The sequence below is a fragment of the Trichomycterus rosablanca genome, chromosome 11 (genome assembly GCF_030014385.1).
Source record: "Trichomycterus rosablanca isolate fTriRos1 chromosome 11, fTriRos1.hap1, whole genome shotgun sequence".
NCBI lineage: Eukaryota > Metazoa > Chordata > Actinopteri > Siluriformes > Trichomycteridae > Trichomycterus > Trichomycterus rosablanca.
The window spans coordinates 5720207-5736881 of record NC_085998.1 but is presented as its reverse complement, the minus strand read 5'-3'; the positions used below and the strand labels follow the sequence as shown (position 1 = coordinate 5736881).

The following is a 16675-nucleotide window of genomic DNA, read 5'->3' as shown; positions in this document are numbered from 1 at the left end:
TCCTCTTTGATTTTACGCTGCACATCAGCGCACAAACTTTGATCGCTCGCTACTTGTTGACGTGCATTTTTGGACGTGGTTTCATTAAACCTTACGTCACTTCTCGCGTTTGTTTTGTGACAAAATGTAGTTTGAGAGACCAGAGAAGCTGCGATTCCAGTTGGTGATAGATCATTTAGTGTGAAACCCCCTATCGCCGATCAGTCGTGTAGTGTGAAATATACACCGACTTGAAAGACTCCCGATTACAAGAGATCCAGTCGTGTAGTGTGAACTGTACAGAGACCTGACGACTTGGAACGTCGTGTAGCGTGAACTTGGCATAAGATTTTTTTCTCCAGAATGAAGAGAAAGAAAATAGAAACCATGTTTATCAGTACTGAAATATACAGTAATATTGCTTGCTGTCTGTTACGTGTGATCATCAGCACAGTGATTAAAGAAAACAAACAAGCCAAAGTAAAATTTTACTCAGATATTTTATCCTAAAACGCTCATTTGAACAAAGAAATTTGTCTATCACAATTCAGTGCATTTAGCTGTTAGATTAAAAAAAAAAATCTTTTTTAAACCTTTTTTGCACTTCAAATAAAATTATTCTAAACTAAGTATATACAAGTTATTTGTTACATATGAAAAAATGAATTTTCTAGCAATTTATGAAAATAATTCCAGCTTTAACAAAATAACAGCTTTAATCACATCATTCAGAAATTAAAACTTCAAAGATTATAATACAATTTAAACTTTTAGTCATTTTTTTCAATCGCACACTGAGAGGTATGATAAACAGTTATTATCTTTATTTTTAAAGTATTATTAGTTGCTAATATATGAAAATAAACATATTTTACAATAAATACTGAATGTATTAATCTAAACATTAATTTCATCTAAACACAAAAATAGCAACAACAAGAACAGAGCTACTTATACACAATACTTGTATAATTTACTGACTCCAGGTTGTTGTCGAGCTGCTGCTTTTTGATTCACACGTATATTTTGTTGTCTTTGTTATTTTTGTGACTGTCCCCTCTTCTGTAGTCTTAACTACTTGCTGGGAAAAACCCTCCTGAGTTGAGAATTCAGCTTGTGGCAATCTTCTGTAGATACCTTCTGAAATATCTTCACTTGAGTACTGCAGAGACAACTTGCTGCCCCTTGGAGATCCCTCTGGTGTAATTTGAAGGTTACCGGTAGAATGGGGGCTAAGAGTGATTTTGGGAACTCTAAATCTAGATGTTGCCCCTTTTTTTTCCACATCCTGACTAATGGTATGCCCATGTGGTATTGGATCTGGAGACTCAGATGACTGACGTTCTGCTAACATTTCTGTCCTGGCTCTTGACGACACCACACAACTGCTCTCACCTTCATTGCCCTGTACTGCTTTCTTCTTTAAACCAGGGAAGGATATTTTTCCAGATTTAGGTTTTCCCCCTTTGTTTTCTATGCTTTCGTTTGAGCTCTCCTTCCCAATTTTAACGTTCATTTCCAGGTCTCCTTTTTCTCTGACATTTTTTGACTGTGGTAAAGAAATGTCAACTTTGGGCAACACAAATTTGTTTATTTCTGCATCTTTGCCATCTGAATCTGTTCTTTTATCTTTTAAATCTAACGTTCCAGAACTGTTCTTGATTGGCTCTTTATTTGCTTCACTACTTACAATTGCACAGCTTTCAGTTTGGGAGCTAACCAAAACAAACACTGCTTTCTTTACCCTTGGCATAGGCGAGCTTTCATGTTTACTGGTGAGTTCAGGTAATTGTGAATCAGGAGCAGGTAGAGGGACCCCAAACTTTGGTATTCTCATTTTGGCACTTGTTTTTGTGTTGTCTTTATTCTTGTCAGTGTCATCTTGGGCAACACCAATATCAAAGTCTAACTCTGGTATCTTTGGTGCTTTCATTTCAATATTAGGACCTGAAAATCCATTTTTTGAACCAATAACTGCAGTACTACATTCTGTATGTGCATTTGTTCCTTGGCCTTTGCTTGTAATTGTGGAGTCAGTGGTCAAATCATGTTTTACCTTTGGAAAGACAACATTCAGATCAACTTTTGGTAATTCTATGTCAATAGTTGGCATCTTTGGAATTTTTAAACTACCCTCATAACTCTTGATGTCCTTGTCAAAAACATCAATCTCAGTTTTAGGCAACAATGCCTCTCTTTCTGGTATTTTTGCTACTGGTAAAGATATCTCAACTGATGGCATTTTCACTCTGGCTTTTGTGTCCAAACTAGAAGCTTTACAATGGCCCACATCCTCTGCTTCTACATCAAGTGAAGCATCCAGGCCACCAGGGAGTACTACTGGAGTTAGCGTTTTCATTTTTGGTTTCTTAACATTACTTTTAATTTTTCTATTATCATCTATTTCTTTTTTTTCTAAATCCAAATTAGCAGAAATACTAGGGCCTTCTATGAGTTTGTCTTCATGTTTTACTTTTCCTCCAAATTTTGGAGGTGAGATTTTGGGCAATTTTAGTGTCACATCAGGTATTTCAAAACTTACTCCAGATGATGGTCTGCTGCCTTCCATTTTAAGAAGCTTAATCTCCTCTTGATCTTTACCTTTTTCTTTTGGTAGACCAAAATCTAGGTCCACCTTAGGTGCTGATAAATCAACAGAGGGCAGCTTCATAGTTGGAATCTTTATATTTCCACTTGTACGTCCACTAACACTGGAATCAAAAGTTTTTTCTCTTTTTCCTTTCCCAAATTTGACATCAGGACCTCCAACATTGATCTTTCTCTCTGGTAACTTTATTTTTGGCAGGGACAGATCAACCTTGGGTAGATGAAACTTTCCTCCTTTACTAACACCTTCAAGATCAACATTCCCTTTTCCTTTTGGTAAAGAGATGTCAATATCAGGCATATGTAACTTGCCACTCTTAATGTCAGGGCCTTCAATATTGATCTTACCTTCTGGCAGTTTTATTTCTGGTAAGGAAATATCAACTTCTGGTGACTTTACTTTGGGTAAAGAAATATCAAATTTGGGCAGTTCAAATTTCCCCCCTTTTGCAGAAGGTGCATTGACATCAATGCCTGCATCCACTTTGCCTTTGGGCAAAGAAAGGTCAACAGTTGGCATACTAATATGTCCTCCTTTGGGGCCCTCAATATTTAGGTCTACATTAGGAGTCTTCATTTTGGGTAGAGAAAAATCAACCTTGGGTAGATGAAACTTTCCTCCTTTACTAATATCACCTTCAAGATCACCCTTCACTTTTCCTTTTGGTAAAGAGATGTCAAAATCAGGCATATCTAACCTGCCACTCTTAATGTCAGGGCCTTCAATATTGATCTTACCCTCTGGCAATTTCATTTCTGGTGAGGAAATATCAACTTCTGGTGACTTTACTTTGGGTAAAGAAATATCAAATTTGGGCAGTTCAAATTTCCCCCCTTTTACAGAAGGTGCATTGACATCAATGCTTGCATCCACTTTGGGCAAAGAAAGGTCAACAGTTGGCATACTAATATGTCCACTTTTGGGGCCCTCAATATTTAGGTCAACATTAGGTGTTTTCATTTTGGGTAGAGAAAAATCAACCTGGGGCAGATGAAATTTTCCTCCTTTGCTTGCACCACCTTCAAGATCTACATCACCCTTCACTTTTCCTTTTGGCAGTGAGAGGTCAATATCTGGCATGTGAAATTTGTGAGACTTGATCTCAGGTCCTTTCAGGTTGATATCAACTTCAGGTGATTTCACACTTGGTATAGAAACATCAACCTTTGGCATTTCAAACTTTCCTCCTTTTGCAGAAGGTCCTTTGATGCCAATTTCTCCTTCAGCCTTTCCCTTTGGCAATGAGATATCAATGGATGGCATGCTGACTTTCCCGAGTTTGACATCAGGACCTTCAATCTTTCCCTCTGGTAACTTCATTTTTGGCAGGGACAGATCAACCTTGGGTAGATGAAACTTTCCTGCTTTACTAACATCACCTTGAAGATCAACATTCCCTGTTCCTTTTGGTAAAGACATGTCAATATCAGGCATTTGTAACTTGCCACTCTTAATGTCAGGGCCTTCAATATTGATCTTACCCTCTGGCAATTTAATTTCTGGTGAGGAAATATCAACTTCTGGTGACTTTACTTTGGGTAAAGAAATATCAAATTTGGGCAGTTCAAATTTCCCCCCTTTTGCAGAAGGTGCATTGACATCAATGCTTGCATCCACTTTGCCTTTGGGCAAAGAAAGGTCAACAGTTGGCATACTAATATGTCCACCTTTGGGGCTCTCAATATTTAGGTCTACATTAGGAGTCTTCATTTTGGGTAGAGAAAAATCAACCTGGGGCAGATGGAATTTTCCTCCTTTGCTTGCTCCACCCTCGAGATCTATATCACCCTTCACTTTTCCTTTGGGCAGTGAGAGGTCAATATCTGGCATGTGAAACTTGTGAGACTTGATCTCTGGTCCTTTCAGGTTGATATCAACTTCAGCTGATTTCACACTTGGTATAGAAACATCAACCTTTGGCATTTCAAACTTTCCTCCTTTTGCAGAAGGTCCTTTGATGCCAATTTCTCCTTCAGCCTTTCCCTTTGGCAATGAGATATCAATGGATGGCATGCTGACTTTCCCGAGTTTGACATCAGGACCTTCAATCTTTCCCTCTGGTAACGTCATTTTTGGCAGGGACAGATCAATGTGGGGTAGATGAAACTTTCCCCCTTTACTAACATCACCTTCAAGATGAACATTCCCTTTACCTTTTGGTAAAGAGATGTCAATATCAGGCATATGCAACTTGCCACTCTTAATCTCAGGGCCTTCAATATTGATCTTACCCTCTGGCAATTTCATTTCTGGTAAGGAAATATCAACTTCTGGTGATTTTACTTTGGGTAAAGAGATATCGAATTTGGGCAGTTCAAATTTCCCCCCTTTTGCAGAAGGTGCATTGACATCAATGCTTGCATCCACTTTGCCTTTGGGCAAAGAAAGGTCAACAGTTGGCATACCAATATGTCCACCTTTGGGGCTCTCAATATTTAGGTCTACATTAGGAGTCTTCATTTTGGGTAGAGAAAAATCAACCTGTGGCAGATGGAATTTTCCTCCTTTGCTTGCTCCACCTTCGAGATCTATATCACCCTTCACTTTTCCTTTTGGCAGTGAGAGGTCAATATCTGGCATGTGAAACTTGTGAGACTTGATCTCTGGTCCTTTTAGGTTGATATCAACTTCAGGTGATTTTACAGTTGGTATAGAAACATCAACCTTTGGCATTTCAAACTTTCCTCCTTTTGCAGAAGGTCCTTTGATGCCAATTTCTCCTTCAGCCTTTCCCTTTGGCAATGAGATATCAATGGATGGCATGCTGACTTTCCCGAGTTTGACATCAGGACCTTCAATCTTTCCCTCTGGTAACTTCATTCTTGGCAGGGACAGATCAACCTTGGGTAGATGAAACTTTCCTCCTTTACTAACATCATCTTCAAGATCAACATTCCCTTTTCCTTTTGGTAAAGTTATGTCGATAACAGGCATATGTAACTTGCCACTCTTAATGTCAGGGCCTTCAATATTGATCTTACCCTCTGGCAATTTCATTTCTGGTAAGGAAATATCAACTTCTGGTGATTTTACTTTGGGTAAAGAGATATCGAATTTGGGCAGTTCAAATTTCCCCCCTTTTGCAGAAGATGCATTGACATCAATGCTTGCATCCACTTTGCCTTTGGGCAAAGAAAGGTCAACAGTTGGCATACTAATATGTCCACCTTTGGGGCTCTCAATATTTAGGTCTACATTAGGAGTCTTCATTTTGGGTAGAGAAAAATCAACCTGGGGCAGATGGAATTTTCCTCCTTTGCTTGCTCCACCTTCGAGATCTATATCACCCTTCACTTTTCCTTTTGGCAGTGAGAGGTCAATATCTGGCATGTGAAACTTGTGAGACTTGATCTCTGGTCCTTTTAGGTTGATATCAACTTCAGGTGATTTTACAGTTGGTATAGAAACATCAACCTTTGGCATTTCAAACTTTCCTCCTTTTGCAGAAGGTCCTTTGATGCCAATTTCTCCTTCAGCCTTTCCCTTTGGCAATGAGATATCAATGGATGGCATGCTGACTTTCCCGAGTTTGACATCAGGACCTTCAATCTTTCCCTCTGGTAACTTCATTCTTGGCAGGGACAGATCAACCTTGGGTAGATGAAACTTTCCTCCTTTACTAACATCATCTTCAAGATCAACATTCCCTTTTCCTTTTGGTAAAGTTATGTCGATAACAGGCATATGTAACTTGCCACTCTTAATGTCAGGGCCTTCAATATTGATCTTACCCTCTGGCAATTTCATTTCTGGTAAGGAAATATCAACTTCTGGTGATTTTACTTTGGGTAAAGAGATATCGAATTTGGGCAGTTCAAATTTCCCCCCTTTTGCAGAAGATGCATTGACATCAATGCTTGCATCCACTTTGCCTTTGGGCAAAGAAAGGTCAACAGTTGGCATACTAATATGTCCACCTTTGGGGCTCTCAATATTTAGGTCTACATTAGGAGTCTTCATTTTGGGTAGAGAAAAATCAACCTGGGGCAGATGGAATTTTCCTCCTTTGCTTGCTCCACCTTCGAGATCTATATCACCCTTCACTTTTCCTTTTGGCAGTGAGAGGTCAATATCTGGCATGTGAAACTTGTGAGACTTGATCTCTGGTCCTTTCAGGTTGATATCAACTTCAGGTGATTTTACAGTTGGTATAGAAATATCAAGCTTTGGCATTTCAATCTTTCCTCCTTTTGCAGAAGGTGCATTGACATCAATGCCTACATCCACTTTGCCTTTGGGCAAAGAAAGGTCAACAGTTGGCATACTAATATGTCCACCTTTGGGGCCCTGAATATTTAGGTCTACATTAGGAGTCTTCATTTTGGGTAGAGAAAGATCAACCTTGGGTAGATGAAACTTTCCTGCTTTACTAACATCACCTTGAAGATCAACATTCCCTTTTCCTTTTGGTAAAGAGATGTCAATATCAGGCATTTGTAACTTGCCACTCTTAATGTCAGGGCCTTCAATATTGATCTTACCCTCTGGCAATTTCATTTCTGGTAAGGAAATATCAACTTCTGGTGACTTTACTTTGGGTAAAGAAATATCAAATTTGGGCAGTTCAAATTCCCCCCCTTTTGCAGAAGGTGCATTGACATCAATGCTTGCATCCACTTTGGGCAAAGAAAAGTCAACAGTTGGCATACTAATATGTCCACCTTTGGGGCCCTCAATATTAAAGTCTACATTAGGTGTTTTCATTTTGGGTAGAGAAAAATCTATCTGGGGTAGATGGAATTTTCCTCCTTTACCTGCTCCACCTTCAAGATCGATATCACCCTTCACTTTTCCTTTTGGCAGTGAGAGGTCAATATCTGGCATGTGAATCTTGTGAGACTTGATTCCAGGTCCTTTCAAGTTGATATCAACTTCAGGTGATTTCACAGTTGGTAAAGACACATCAACCTTTGGCATTTCAAACTTTCCTCCTTTTGCAGAAGGTCCTTTGATGCCAATTTCTCCTTCAGCCTTTCCTTTTGGCAATGAGATATCAATGGATGGCATGCTGACTTTCCCGAGTTTAACATCAGGACCTTCAATCTTTCCCTCTGGTAACTTCACTTTTGGCAGGGACAGATCAACCTTGGGTAGATGAAACTTTCCCCCTTTACTAACATCACCTTCAAGATCACCCTTCACTTTTCCTTTTGGTAAAGAGATGTCAATATCAGGCATATGTAACTTGCCACTCTTAATGTCAGGGCCTTCAATATTGATCTTACCTTCTGGCAGTTTTTTTTCTGGTAAGGAAATATAAACTTCTGGTGACTTTACTTTGGGTAAAGATATATCGAATTTGGGCAGTTCAAATTTCCCCCCTTTTACAGAAGGTGCATTGACATCAATGCCTGCATCCATTTTGCCTTTGGGCAAAGAAACGTCAACAGTTGGCATACTAATATGTCCACTTTTGGAGCCCTCAATATTTAGGTCAACATTAGGTGTTTTCATTTTGGGTAGAGAAAAATCTACCTGGGGCAGATGGAATTTTCCTCCTTTACTTGCTCCACCTTCAAGATCTATATCACCCTTCACTTTTCCTTTTGGCAGTGAGAGGTCAATATTTGGCATGTGAATCTTGTGAGACTTGATCTCAGGTCCTTTTAGGTTGATATCAATTTCAGGTGTTTTTACGGTTGGTAAAGAAACATCAACCTTTGGCATATCGATCTTTCCTCCTTTTGCAGAAGGTGCATTGACATCAATGCCTACATCCACTTTGCCTTTGGGCAAAGAAAGGTCAACAGTTGGCATACTAATATGTCCACCTTTGGGGCCCTGAATATTTAGGTCTACATTAGGAGTCTTCATTTTGGGTAGAGAAAGATCAACCTTGGGTAGATGAAACTTTCCTGCTTTACTAACATCACCTTGAAGATCAACATTCCCTTTTCCTTTTGGTAAAGAGATGTCAATATCAGGCATTTGTAACTTGCCACTCTTAATGTCAGGGCCTTCAATATTGATCTTACCCTCTGGCAATTTCATTTCTGGTAAGGAAATATCAACTTCTGGTGATTTTACTTTCGGTAAAGAGATATCAAATTTGGGCAGTTCAAATTTCCCCCCTTTTGCAGAAGGTGCATTGACATCAACGCTTGCATCCACTTTGGGCAAAGAAAGGTCAACAGTTGGCATACTAATATGTCCACCTTTTGGGCCCTCAATATTAAGGTCTACATTAGGTGTTTTCATTTTGGGTAGAGAAAGATCAACCTGGGGCAGATGGAATTTTCCTCCTTTACCTGCTCCACCTTCAAGATCTATATCACCCTTCACTTTTCCTTTTGGCAGTGAGAGGTCAATATCTGGCATGTGAATCTTGTGAGACTTGATCTCAGGTCCTTTCAAGTTGATATCAACTTCAGGTGATTTTACAGTTGGTATAGAAACATCAAGCTTTGGCATTTCAATCTTTTTTCCTTTTGCAGAAGGTCCTTTGATGCCAATTTCTCCTTCAGCCTTTCCCTTTGGCAATGAGATATCAATGGATGGCATGCTGACTTTCCCGAGTTTGACATCAGGACCTTCAATGTTGATTTTTCCTTCTGGTAACTTCATTTTTGGCAGGGACAGATCAGAGTGGTGTAGATGAAACTTTTCTCCTTTACTAACATCACCTTCAAGATCAACATTCCCTTTACCTTTTGGTAAAGAGATGTCAATATCAGGCATATGTAACTTGCCACTCTTAATGTCAGGGCCTTCAATATTGATCTTACCCTCTGGCAATTTCATTTCTGGTAAGGAAATTTCAACTTCTGGTGATTTTACTTTGGGTAAAGAGATATCGAACTTGGGCAGTTCAAATTTCCCTCCTTTTGCAGAAGATGCATTGACATCAACGCCTGCATCCACTTTACCTTTGGGCAAAGAGATATCGAATTTGGGCAGTTCAAATTTCCCTCCTTTTGCAGAAGATGCATTGACATCAACGCCTGCATCCACTTTACCTTTGGGCAAAGAGATATCGAATTTGGGCAGTTCAAATTTCCCTCCTTTTGCAGAAGATGCATTGACATCAACGCCTGCATCCACTTTACCTTTGGGCAAAGAGATATCGAATTTGGGCAGTTCAAATTTCCCTCCTTTTGCAGAAGATGCATTGACATCAACGCCTGCATCCACTTTACCTTTGGGTAAAGAGATATCGAATTTGGGCAGTTCAAATTTCCCTCCTTTTGCAGAAGATGCATTGACATCAACGCCTGCATCCACTTTACCTTTGGGCAAAGAAAGATCAACAGTTGGCATACTAATATGTCCACCTTTGCGGCTTTCAATATTTAGGTCTACATTAGGATTCTTTATTTTGGGTAGAGAAAAATCAACCTGGGGCAGATGGAATTTTCCTCCTTTACTTGCTCCACCTTCGAGATCTACATCACCCTTCACTTTTCCTTTTGGCAGTGAGAGGTCAATATCTGGCTTGTGAATTTTATGACTTTTAATCTCAGGACCTTTTAAGGTAATTTCGACGTCAGGTGATTTTACTGTTGGTAAAGAAACATCAATTTTCCCTTCTTTTGCAGAAGGTCCTTTGATGCCAATTTCACTTTCAGCCTTTCCCTTTGGCAATGAGATATCAATGGATGGAGTGCTTACTTTCCCAAGTGTGATATCAGGACTTTCAACATTAACTTTTCCCTCAGGTAATTTAATGTTTGACAAGGACAGATCATCCTGGGGCATATATAATGTCCCACCTTTACTAGCCCCACCCTCAATTTTAATGCCTCCCTTTACTTTTACTTTTCCCTCCAATTTTGTGGTTGCTTTAACATCTGATTCATCTAAGTTTTGGGAAAGTCTTAGTTTTGGCAAATTAAATTTTGGTAAGTTCAATTTAACATCAGAGCCATCTAATTCTGATTTTGCTATTTTCACTGTGTCATCTAACGAGTTAAATGTACCTTTTGTGCTTTGGGGAAATGTTGGACCTTTTTCTTTTATTGTAATCTCTGCTCCAGACACGTCTTTCTTTAGTTCTGGTGTGGAAATGTCTGTGTTGACATTTTTTACACCTCCTTTAGAAGACTTTATTTTTGTCCTTGGAAATCTTATTTTCCATTTTCTCCCGCCACTGGGAATCACCTCCTCTAGTTGTCCTGATGCCTCTGCAGAGATTTTTCCACGTTTCTTTGATTTAATGTCAACAGGAGTGACGTCCAATCTACCAGGTGTATCTTCAGTGTTTAACTTTGCTTTAGCTGTTGTTTTATTTTTCTCCTTTAGTCTTTTCAGTCCAAACCGTCCTCCTATTTTCTTCTGAGTTTTAAAAGGTTTGACGCTTTTCACACTCTGAAAGAAATGAACATGTTTCCTGCATAAGTATTGTGGTAGGTTTCATTTGCAAAATCTGGAAGTCACATTGCAAAGTTTTATAAAAAAATTACTGTTTTGTGTAAAAGAACTGGCTATACCATTCTCTGTATCTTAGCCTTAGGTCCTCTTAGCTCAACATTTGGTGCACCTGGACAAGCACTGACTTCAGCTTGTGGAACGGTCCTCTTCAACAAGAACGAAACTTTGTAAGGTTCTGCACACTGAAGAATCTTCAGAGCATCTTCATATTTCACATTATCGAAATACACCCTGGCACTGAGCAGCTGATCTCCTACAAAAAAGACCAGGGTATAGTAAATAACAAAGTTTGATTAAAGTGACCATATGGTTTCACACAAAACAATTAAAGAATAAGGCAATAACCATAAATAAGGTTTTCTTTGATGATGTCTTTTAGGCAGTACATTTTGTTTTCGGATATGTAATACCTAAACATACATTAGTACATCGATCACCCATAACATTAAAACCACCTCCTTGTTTCTACTCACATTGTCTATTTTATCAGCTCCACTTACCATATAGAAGCACTTTGAAGTTCTACAATTACTGACTAAAGTCCATCTGTTTTTCTGCATGCTTTGTTAGCTCCTTCATCCTGTTCTTCAATGGTCAGGACCCCCACAGAGCAGGTATTATTTAGGTGGTGGATCATTCTCAGCACTGCAGTGACACTGACATGGTGGTGGTGTGTTAGTGTGTGTTGTGCTGGTATGAGTGGATCAGACACAGCAGTGCTGCTGGAGATTTTAAACACCTCACTGTCCCTGCTGGACTGAGAATAGTCCACCAACCTAAAATATCCAGCCAACAGCACCCCATGGGCAGCGTCCTGTGGCCACTGATGAAGGTCTAGAAGATGACCGACTCAAACAGCAGCAATAGATGAGCGATCGTCTCTGACTTTACATCTACAGGGTGGACCAACTAGGTAGGAATGTCTAATACAGTGGACAGTGAGTGAACACAGTGTTTAAAAACTCCAGCAGTGCTGCTGTGTCTGATCCACTCATACCAGCACAACACACTAACACACCACCACCATGTCATTGTAACTGCATTGCTGAGAATGATTCACCACCTAAATAATACCTGCTCTGTGGGGGTCCTGTGGTCCTAAAAAGGTATGTAGGGAAATAGATGGACTACAGTCAGTAATTGTAAAACTACAAAGTGCTTCTATATGGTAAGTGGAGCTGATAAAATGGACAGTGAGTGTAGAAACAAGGAGGTGGTTTTAATGTTATGGCTGATCAGTGTATTGTGGTACAGTACATGGTACTGTTATTAATCCAAAAACAGAAATAATAATACCTATGGTGAGTGTCTGTTACACTTTTCCATCAGGTAAGTGGATTTGAAAAAGTAGGTGGAGGTATCTGGAGGTTGTAGGTTGGTGACTTATAAATAATAATAAATTAGTAAAATGATACAAGTAGTCAAGTATCAATCTCAGAAACCTGAGGTGCAAGGTTGGAAGGCACCCTGCTCAGGAGTACAAGTCTGTCACAGGGCATCACACTTTCAATAGCTAGGGGCAGTTTAGAGAAGCCAGTCCATATACTGTTGGACTATGTTGGACCTCAACAATCACCAGCTGTGCCCAGTGCCTATTATGTAACAACCGAATCAATTAGTAAGATACGCCTTATAATTAACAAATTATTTTTAAAGCAAAAAATATATTGAATGATTATCTTGTCCAATCTCTGGAACTAAGCAGAGTCAGGCTCAGTCAGTATTTGGATGGGAGCCTGTCTGGGAATACAGAGTGCCATATATTCTATTGATTCCACAGGGATCAATAAAGCTCTATCTATACAACTAATAGTGATGTTTTTTCTAAATGCGCAATTTCTTACTTCTTGGTGTCCTGGTAGAAAGGATAAATAAATGTAGCACAGTACAGTTTGCCTGATGATGAAAATGTAAATAAATTCTTGTAACAAAACCACAACATACTGCACTCCCTGGTGGAAAAGCACCATTTGAATAAATCATTAATTAAATTTAATTTTACTACATAAAACAGCATTTACATCATGTTACTGATTTATGAAAAGAAAGCATCTTTCTCAGACAAGAAGTGACCTCTATATGCAATATTACATTTATGAAACTGAATGTTAAGTAGTTTTTATGAACCTTTCTGCAGGCTGAGATGTTTTTCTGCAGGTGAGTCTTTAAGGACGTCCTTGATGAAGATCCCCTTTGCTCCTCCACCCACTACGCTGTACCCACTAGCTCCTACCTCAGCTTCTGTTTCTACCACCACCTCCACCACCTCTGATATGTGCGTTTCCTCTGGTGTCTGTAAAATATTGTGAAGAGCAGTGAATTTTTCATTTGTCATTTTAGGAAACTTAGATTAGAGTAGTGTTTAAACCAAACAAGAACATAAAGACAGGAGACACAGATGTAAACCAGGCTGAACCAGGCCTTGGTAATATACCCTATTCTCAAATTTACGTTAATGCTGCTTAAAGTGCTAAATTAAGAGGTAGGTTGTCAATCGATGAAACAGTAATGATTTCGGACACCCAGTGATGATCATTTTAAACTTTGGGTTCCATTCCAGAGGAAAACCTTGTTGTGTAACTCTTCTGTGACTTGGGTCTACAGGATCCAAGAGTACAAGGTACAGAGCAGCATTTTTGAGCCAAAGGAGGAAACAATTCAGTGGGAAAATGTGGCTGTAATTGGTAGGATTGACAACCAGACATGGACACTGACGAATTTGTCTAGAGTGTACAGAAATGCTTAAGTTATCCTGACTGCTCCTGAGGCTCATTCTGGTTTACATTACTAACATCAGCCAAAAATAATAGCTCGTTATTCAGAACATGTTCAAAGTTTCTTACATTACAGAAAGCCGATTTCCAGAGTTTTAATTGCAATAGTGAGACATTGGTAGGGGATGTATTTATGGTAACACATAAAAGATAGAAATCCTGCTTACCTTTATTTCTGTGTTCTCTGGAGGATCCATGGCTGAAGGGTCTGAGTGACTTTCTTTCAGCTGACTTCTCTTTTGACTTAAAACTTGTTTTAGTTCTGCATGAAGTTTCTTTTTTTGAGTCTGAAAAAAAGTTGTGAAGAATCATCACATACTGTATAGCCAACTAGCAAATATGCCTTTTAACATTTTAATTACACCTTGCATTTCATGAAGGTGTCGTGTGGTTTCAATACCAAAATCACACAGCTGTATTTGTAACAACATGAATTGCCAACCCCAGTCCTGGATGCTAGTCCTGAATGCCAGTCCTGGGGCGTAACTACCGGGGGTGGGGGCAGGTGCACTGGAGCCCATGGTTGGGGGCTGCATTGCCCCCATTGGCTGTACTTGCCAGGTCGTTATTATTGCATTACAATATTTTTGTTGATATGAAATATCAGAATACATGTATCTATCGGTATACAGCATTTATATATATATATTAAGATTCTGAATCTGAATTAAGATTTATTTATGGACCCAAGCATGACTTTGCCCAAAACTGGTTAGTTATTTATACTTCAGTATAATCTTAAAGTATTTGGTTTAAAGATTATGTTTGGTTGAATATTTTTGTTTTTTAAATGTAAATGTATTTGCTTCTATACATTATATTACATAAAACAGCATGTCATACCATGTCAAATGTGCTAATTTATGTCCTATTTTCTGGCCTTTTATGTTATTAAACCGATGGACTAAATATTGAATCCTATAAACCCAAGGCATATAAACTGCACATCGGTTATTATATCCAATACATAATCTGTACATCATTATCAATTTCAGCACTCCCACATTGCAGCTCTCGGGTTGCAGCAAAACCTCATTCTGAAGTGCTTACCAGTTCATCGCAGCATAAAATCATGCACGCCCACCTAGGGCCAATTAGGAATCACCAATCCACATTATGATGTGGAAGAAACTTACATGGCTACAAGCAAACATTCAAATTTTAAAGTGAATATTCATTTCATTTTGCCAATATCACCCTGTGCTTACTCTTTTGGGGTTTGGACATAGATTTCTTCAAAGCTGCTCCAAGACAATGTTCTTTAGTAAAAGGTGTACATAGTTAAAAAAAACTATTGGATTCAAGAGTAATGATTATCAAACATTTACTTTTTTAGTGTGTTGGTATCTAATCTGATGTCATGACACTTTGCAGTTTGAGACCCATAACTGGCACTTACTGTTATTTCTGGACTTTCCTGCTGATCAGTGTAGATGCTGTGGTGGTGGCCGAGCTTAGGGGCAGAGGCAGGTCTGTCTGATGGAAGTGAGCTTCGTCTGTCTTTTGTCTGATCAAAAAAAATCAAACAATTAACATAAAATGGGTACACTAGTGGCTTCTAGTACTGTACCTTAGGATCATTCAGTATTTTGCAGACATTTGCAGAGTGTGTTTTGGGCTAGGCCAGATAAGGAACGTTAACTAATGACAGCTAGGTTGGACTGTAGGGCTTTAAAAGGTACATCTTATTATTCTTTTCATTTTGATCAACCGCTTTATTCTGGTCAGGGTTGCAGTGGGTCTTGCCTGGGAATACAGAGTGCCACCAAGCACAAGGCAGAAATAATCTAGACAGGGCACCAATCCATCGTAGTCCTTTAGCCAGACGTAGATAATCCAAACACAGCCAATCATTTCTGTGTAATTGTGTTCTTCTGCATTACATGAAGCCAAAATACAAAAGCTTGTTCAGCATTTAAATTTTTTGGAGCAGCCTGATTAAAGTTCTGACTGGAAGCCAGTAGAGATGCTCTGACCTGCAGTGCTGTGATAAGCTGCGGTGGGTCTGATTTAAAGCAGCTCTAATGAAGAAGAGTGGAGCTGAAATTCCTCCAGAGTGACGTGAAAGATTCTGATCAGATTATAGAAAGAGTTTAGATGCTGTCATTGCTGATAAAGATCCACAAGGGTATTATGGGTGTTTTCAGGTCACATTTGGCTCCACAAGACTTTAATCCTGCAAAAATCATGAAATTCTAAATTGTCCAATAGAAATAATATTCACTTTACTTTGATGTTTTACCACGACCTTTATCCTGGTCAGGGTCGTAATGGGTATAGCTTCCATGGAATCACTGGGCGTAATGCAGTAACACACCTCAAACAGGATGCCAATCTATCACGGATGTTGGCCATACCCAACATACTCAATCATGTCTGTATGTGGATGCCCATCTGGCTGATAGCACTGCTGATGATTCGAACCCTGGATCACACCAGTAATGGGCTGGTGTAGTTTACTGCTGCGCCACCTGAGTGCCTACTGATAATATTGTATAAAGAAGTGATGTGCACTCACAGATGGAGGTTTAGAAGGTGTCTCAGCCTGACTATCCTCTGGATCTCTGTCTGAGTCTGAAAATGAAGAAGAAATAAGAAACAACATATTAGATATGAACTTCTTTACCCAGTTTTAACAAACTCCCTGAAATCTGTTCACACCTGTTCTTGGTTGCATTGTGGGATTGTGTGGGATTGTGGGATTCTGTGTGAAATTAATTCCAACAGGATCTGATGCAATAGATAATTTAGCAAGAACTTTGACCTATTCAATGTGTCGGCAACTATTAGCACAACTGCTCTGCCGTTTCAACCTCTTTTATGGTAATACACAGTTATGTGCACTTGGAACTGGATTTGGCCCCCAAAGATATTTTCATGATGTTGAACTGCATTTAAAAATACTGAACTGTTTCCAGCTAAAATCTTTTTTGCAAAGTGACCTGGC

General features: G+C 39.2%; 1 protein-coding gene across 1 annotated transcript; it reads right to left on the bottom strand.

The window, feature by feature from the left end:
* Window positions 1-761: 761 nt before the first annotated feature.
* On the bottom strand, window positions 762-16462 carry prx (periaxin). Its single transcript, XM_063005028.1, has 6 exons — window positions 16247-16462; window positions 15128-15235; window positions 13896-14015; window positions 13082-13247; window positions 11014-11207; window positions 762-10891 (listed from the first exon to the last, which is right to left on the bottom strand). The coding sequence occupies exons 1-6, from the start codon at window positions 16331-16333 to the stop codon at window positions 953-955; spliced, it is 10614 nt and encodes a 3537-aa protein (XP_062861098.1). The 5' UTR covers window positions 16334-16462; the 3' UTR covers window positions 762-952.
* Between the last annotated feature and the right edge of the window lie 213 nt (window positions 16463-16675).

Bases quoted from the DNA above. Each gene is read 5' to 3' on its own strand.
- prx (XM_063005028.1), bottom strand. From the start codon at position 16,333: ATGTTGTTTCTTATTTCTTCTTCATTTTCAGACTCAGACAGAGATCCA. The intron at 14,016-15,127 runs GTAAGTGCCAGT...ACTTTTTTTCAG, and splicing joins AGGAAAGTCCAGAAATAACA to ACTCAAAAAAAGAAACTTCA. The intron at 11,208-13,081 runs GTTCATAAAAAC...TCTTTTTTGTAG, and splicing joins ACATCTCAGCCTGCAGAAAG to GAGATCAGCTGCTCAGTGCC.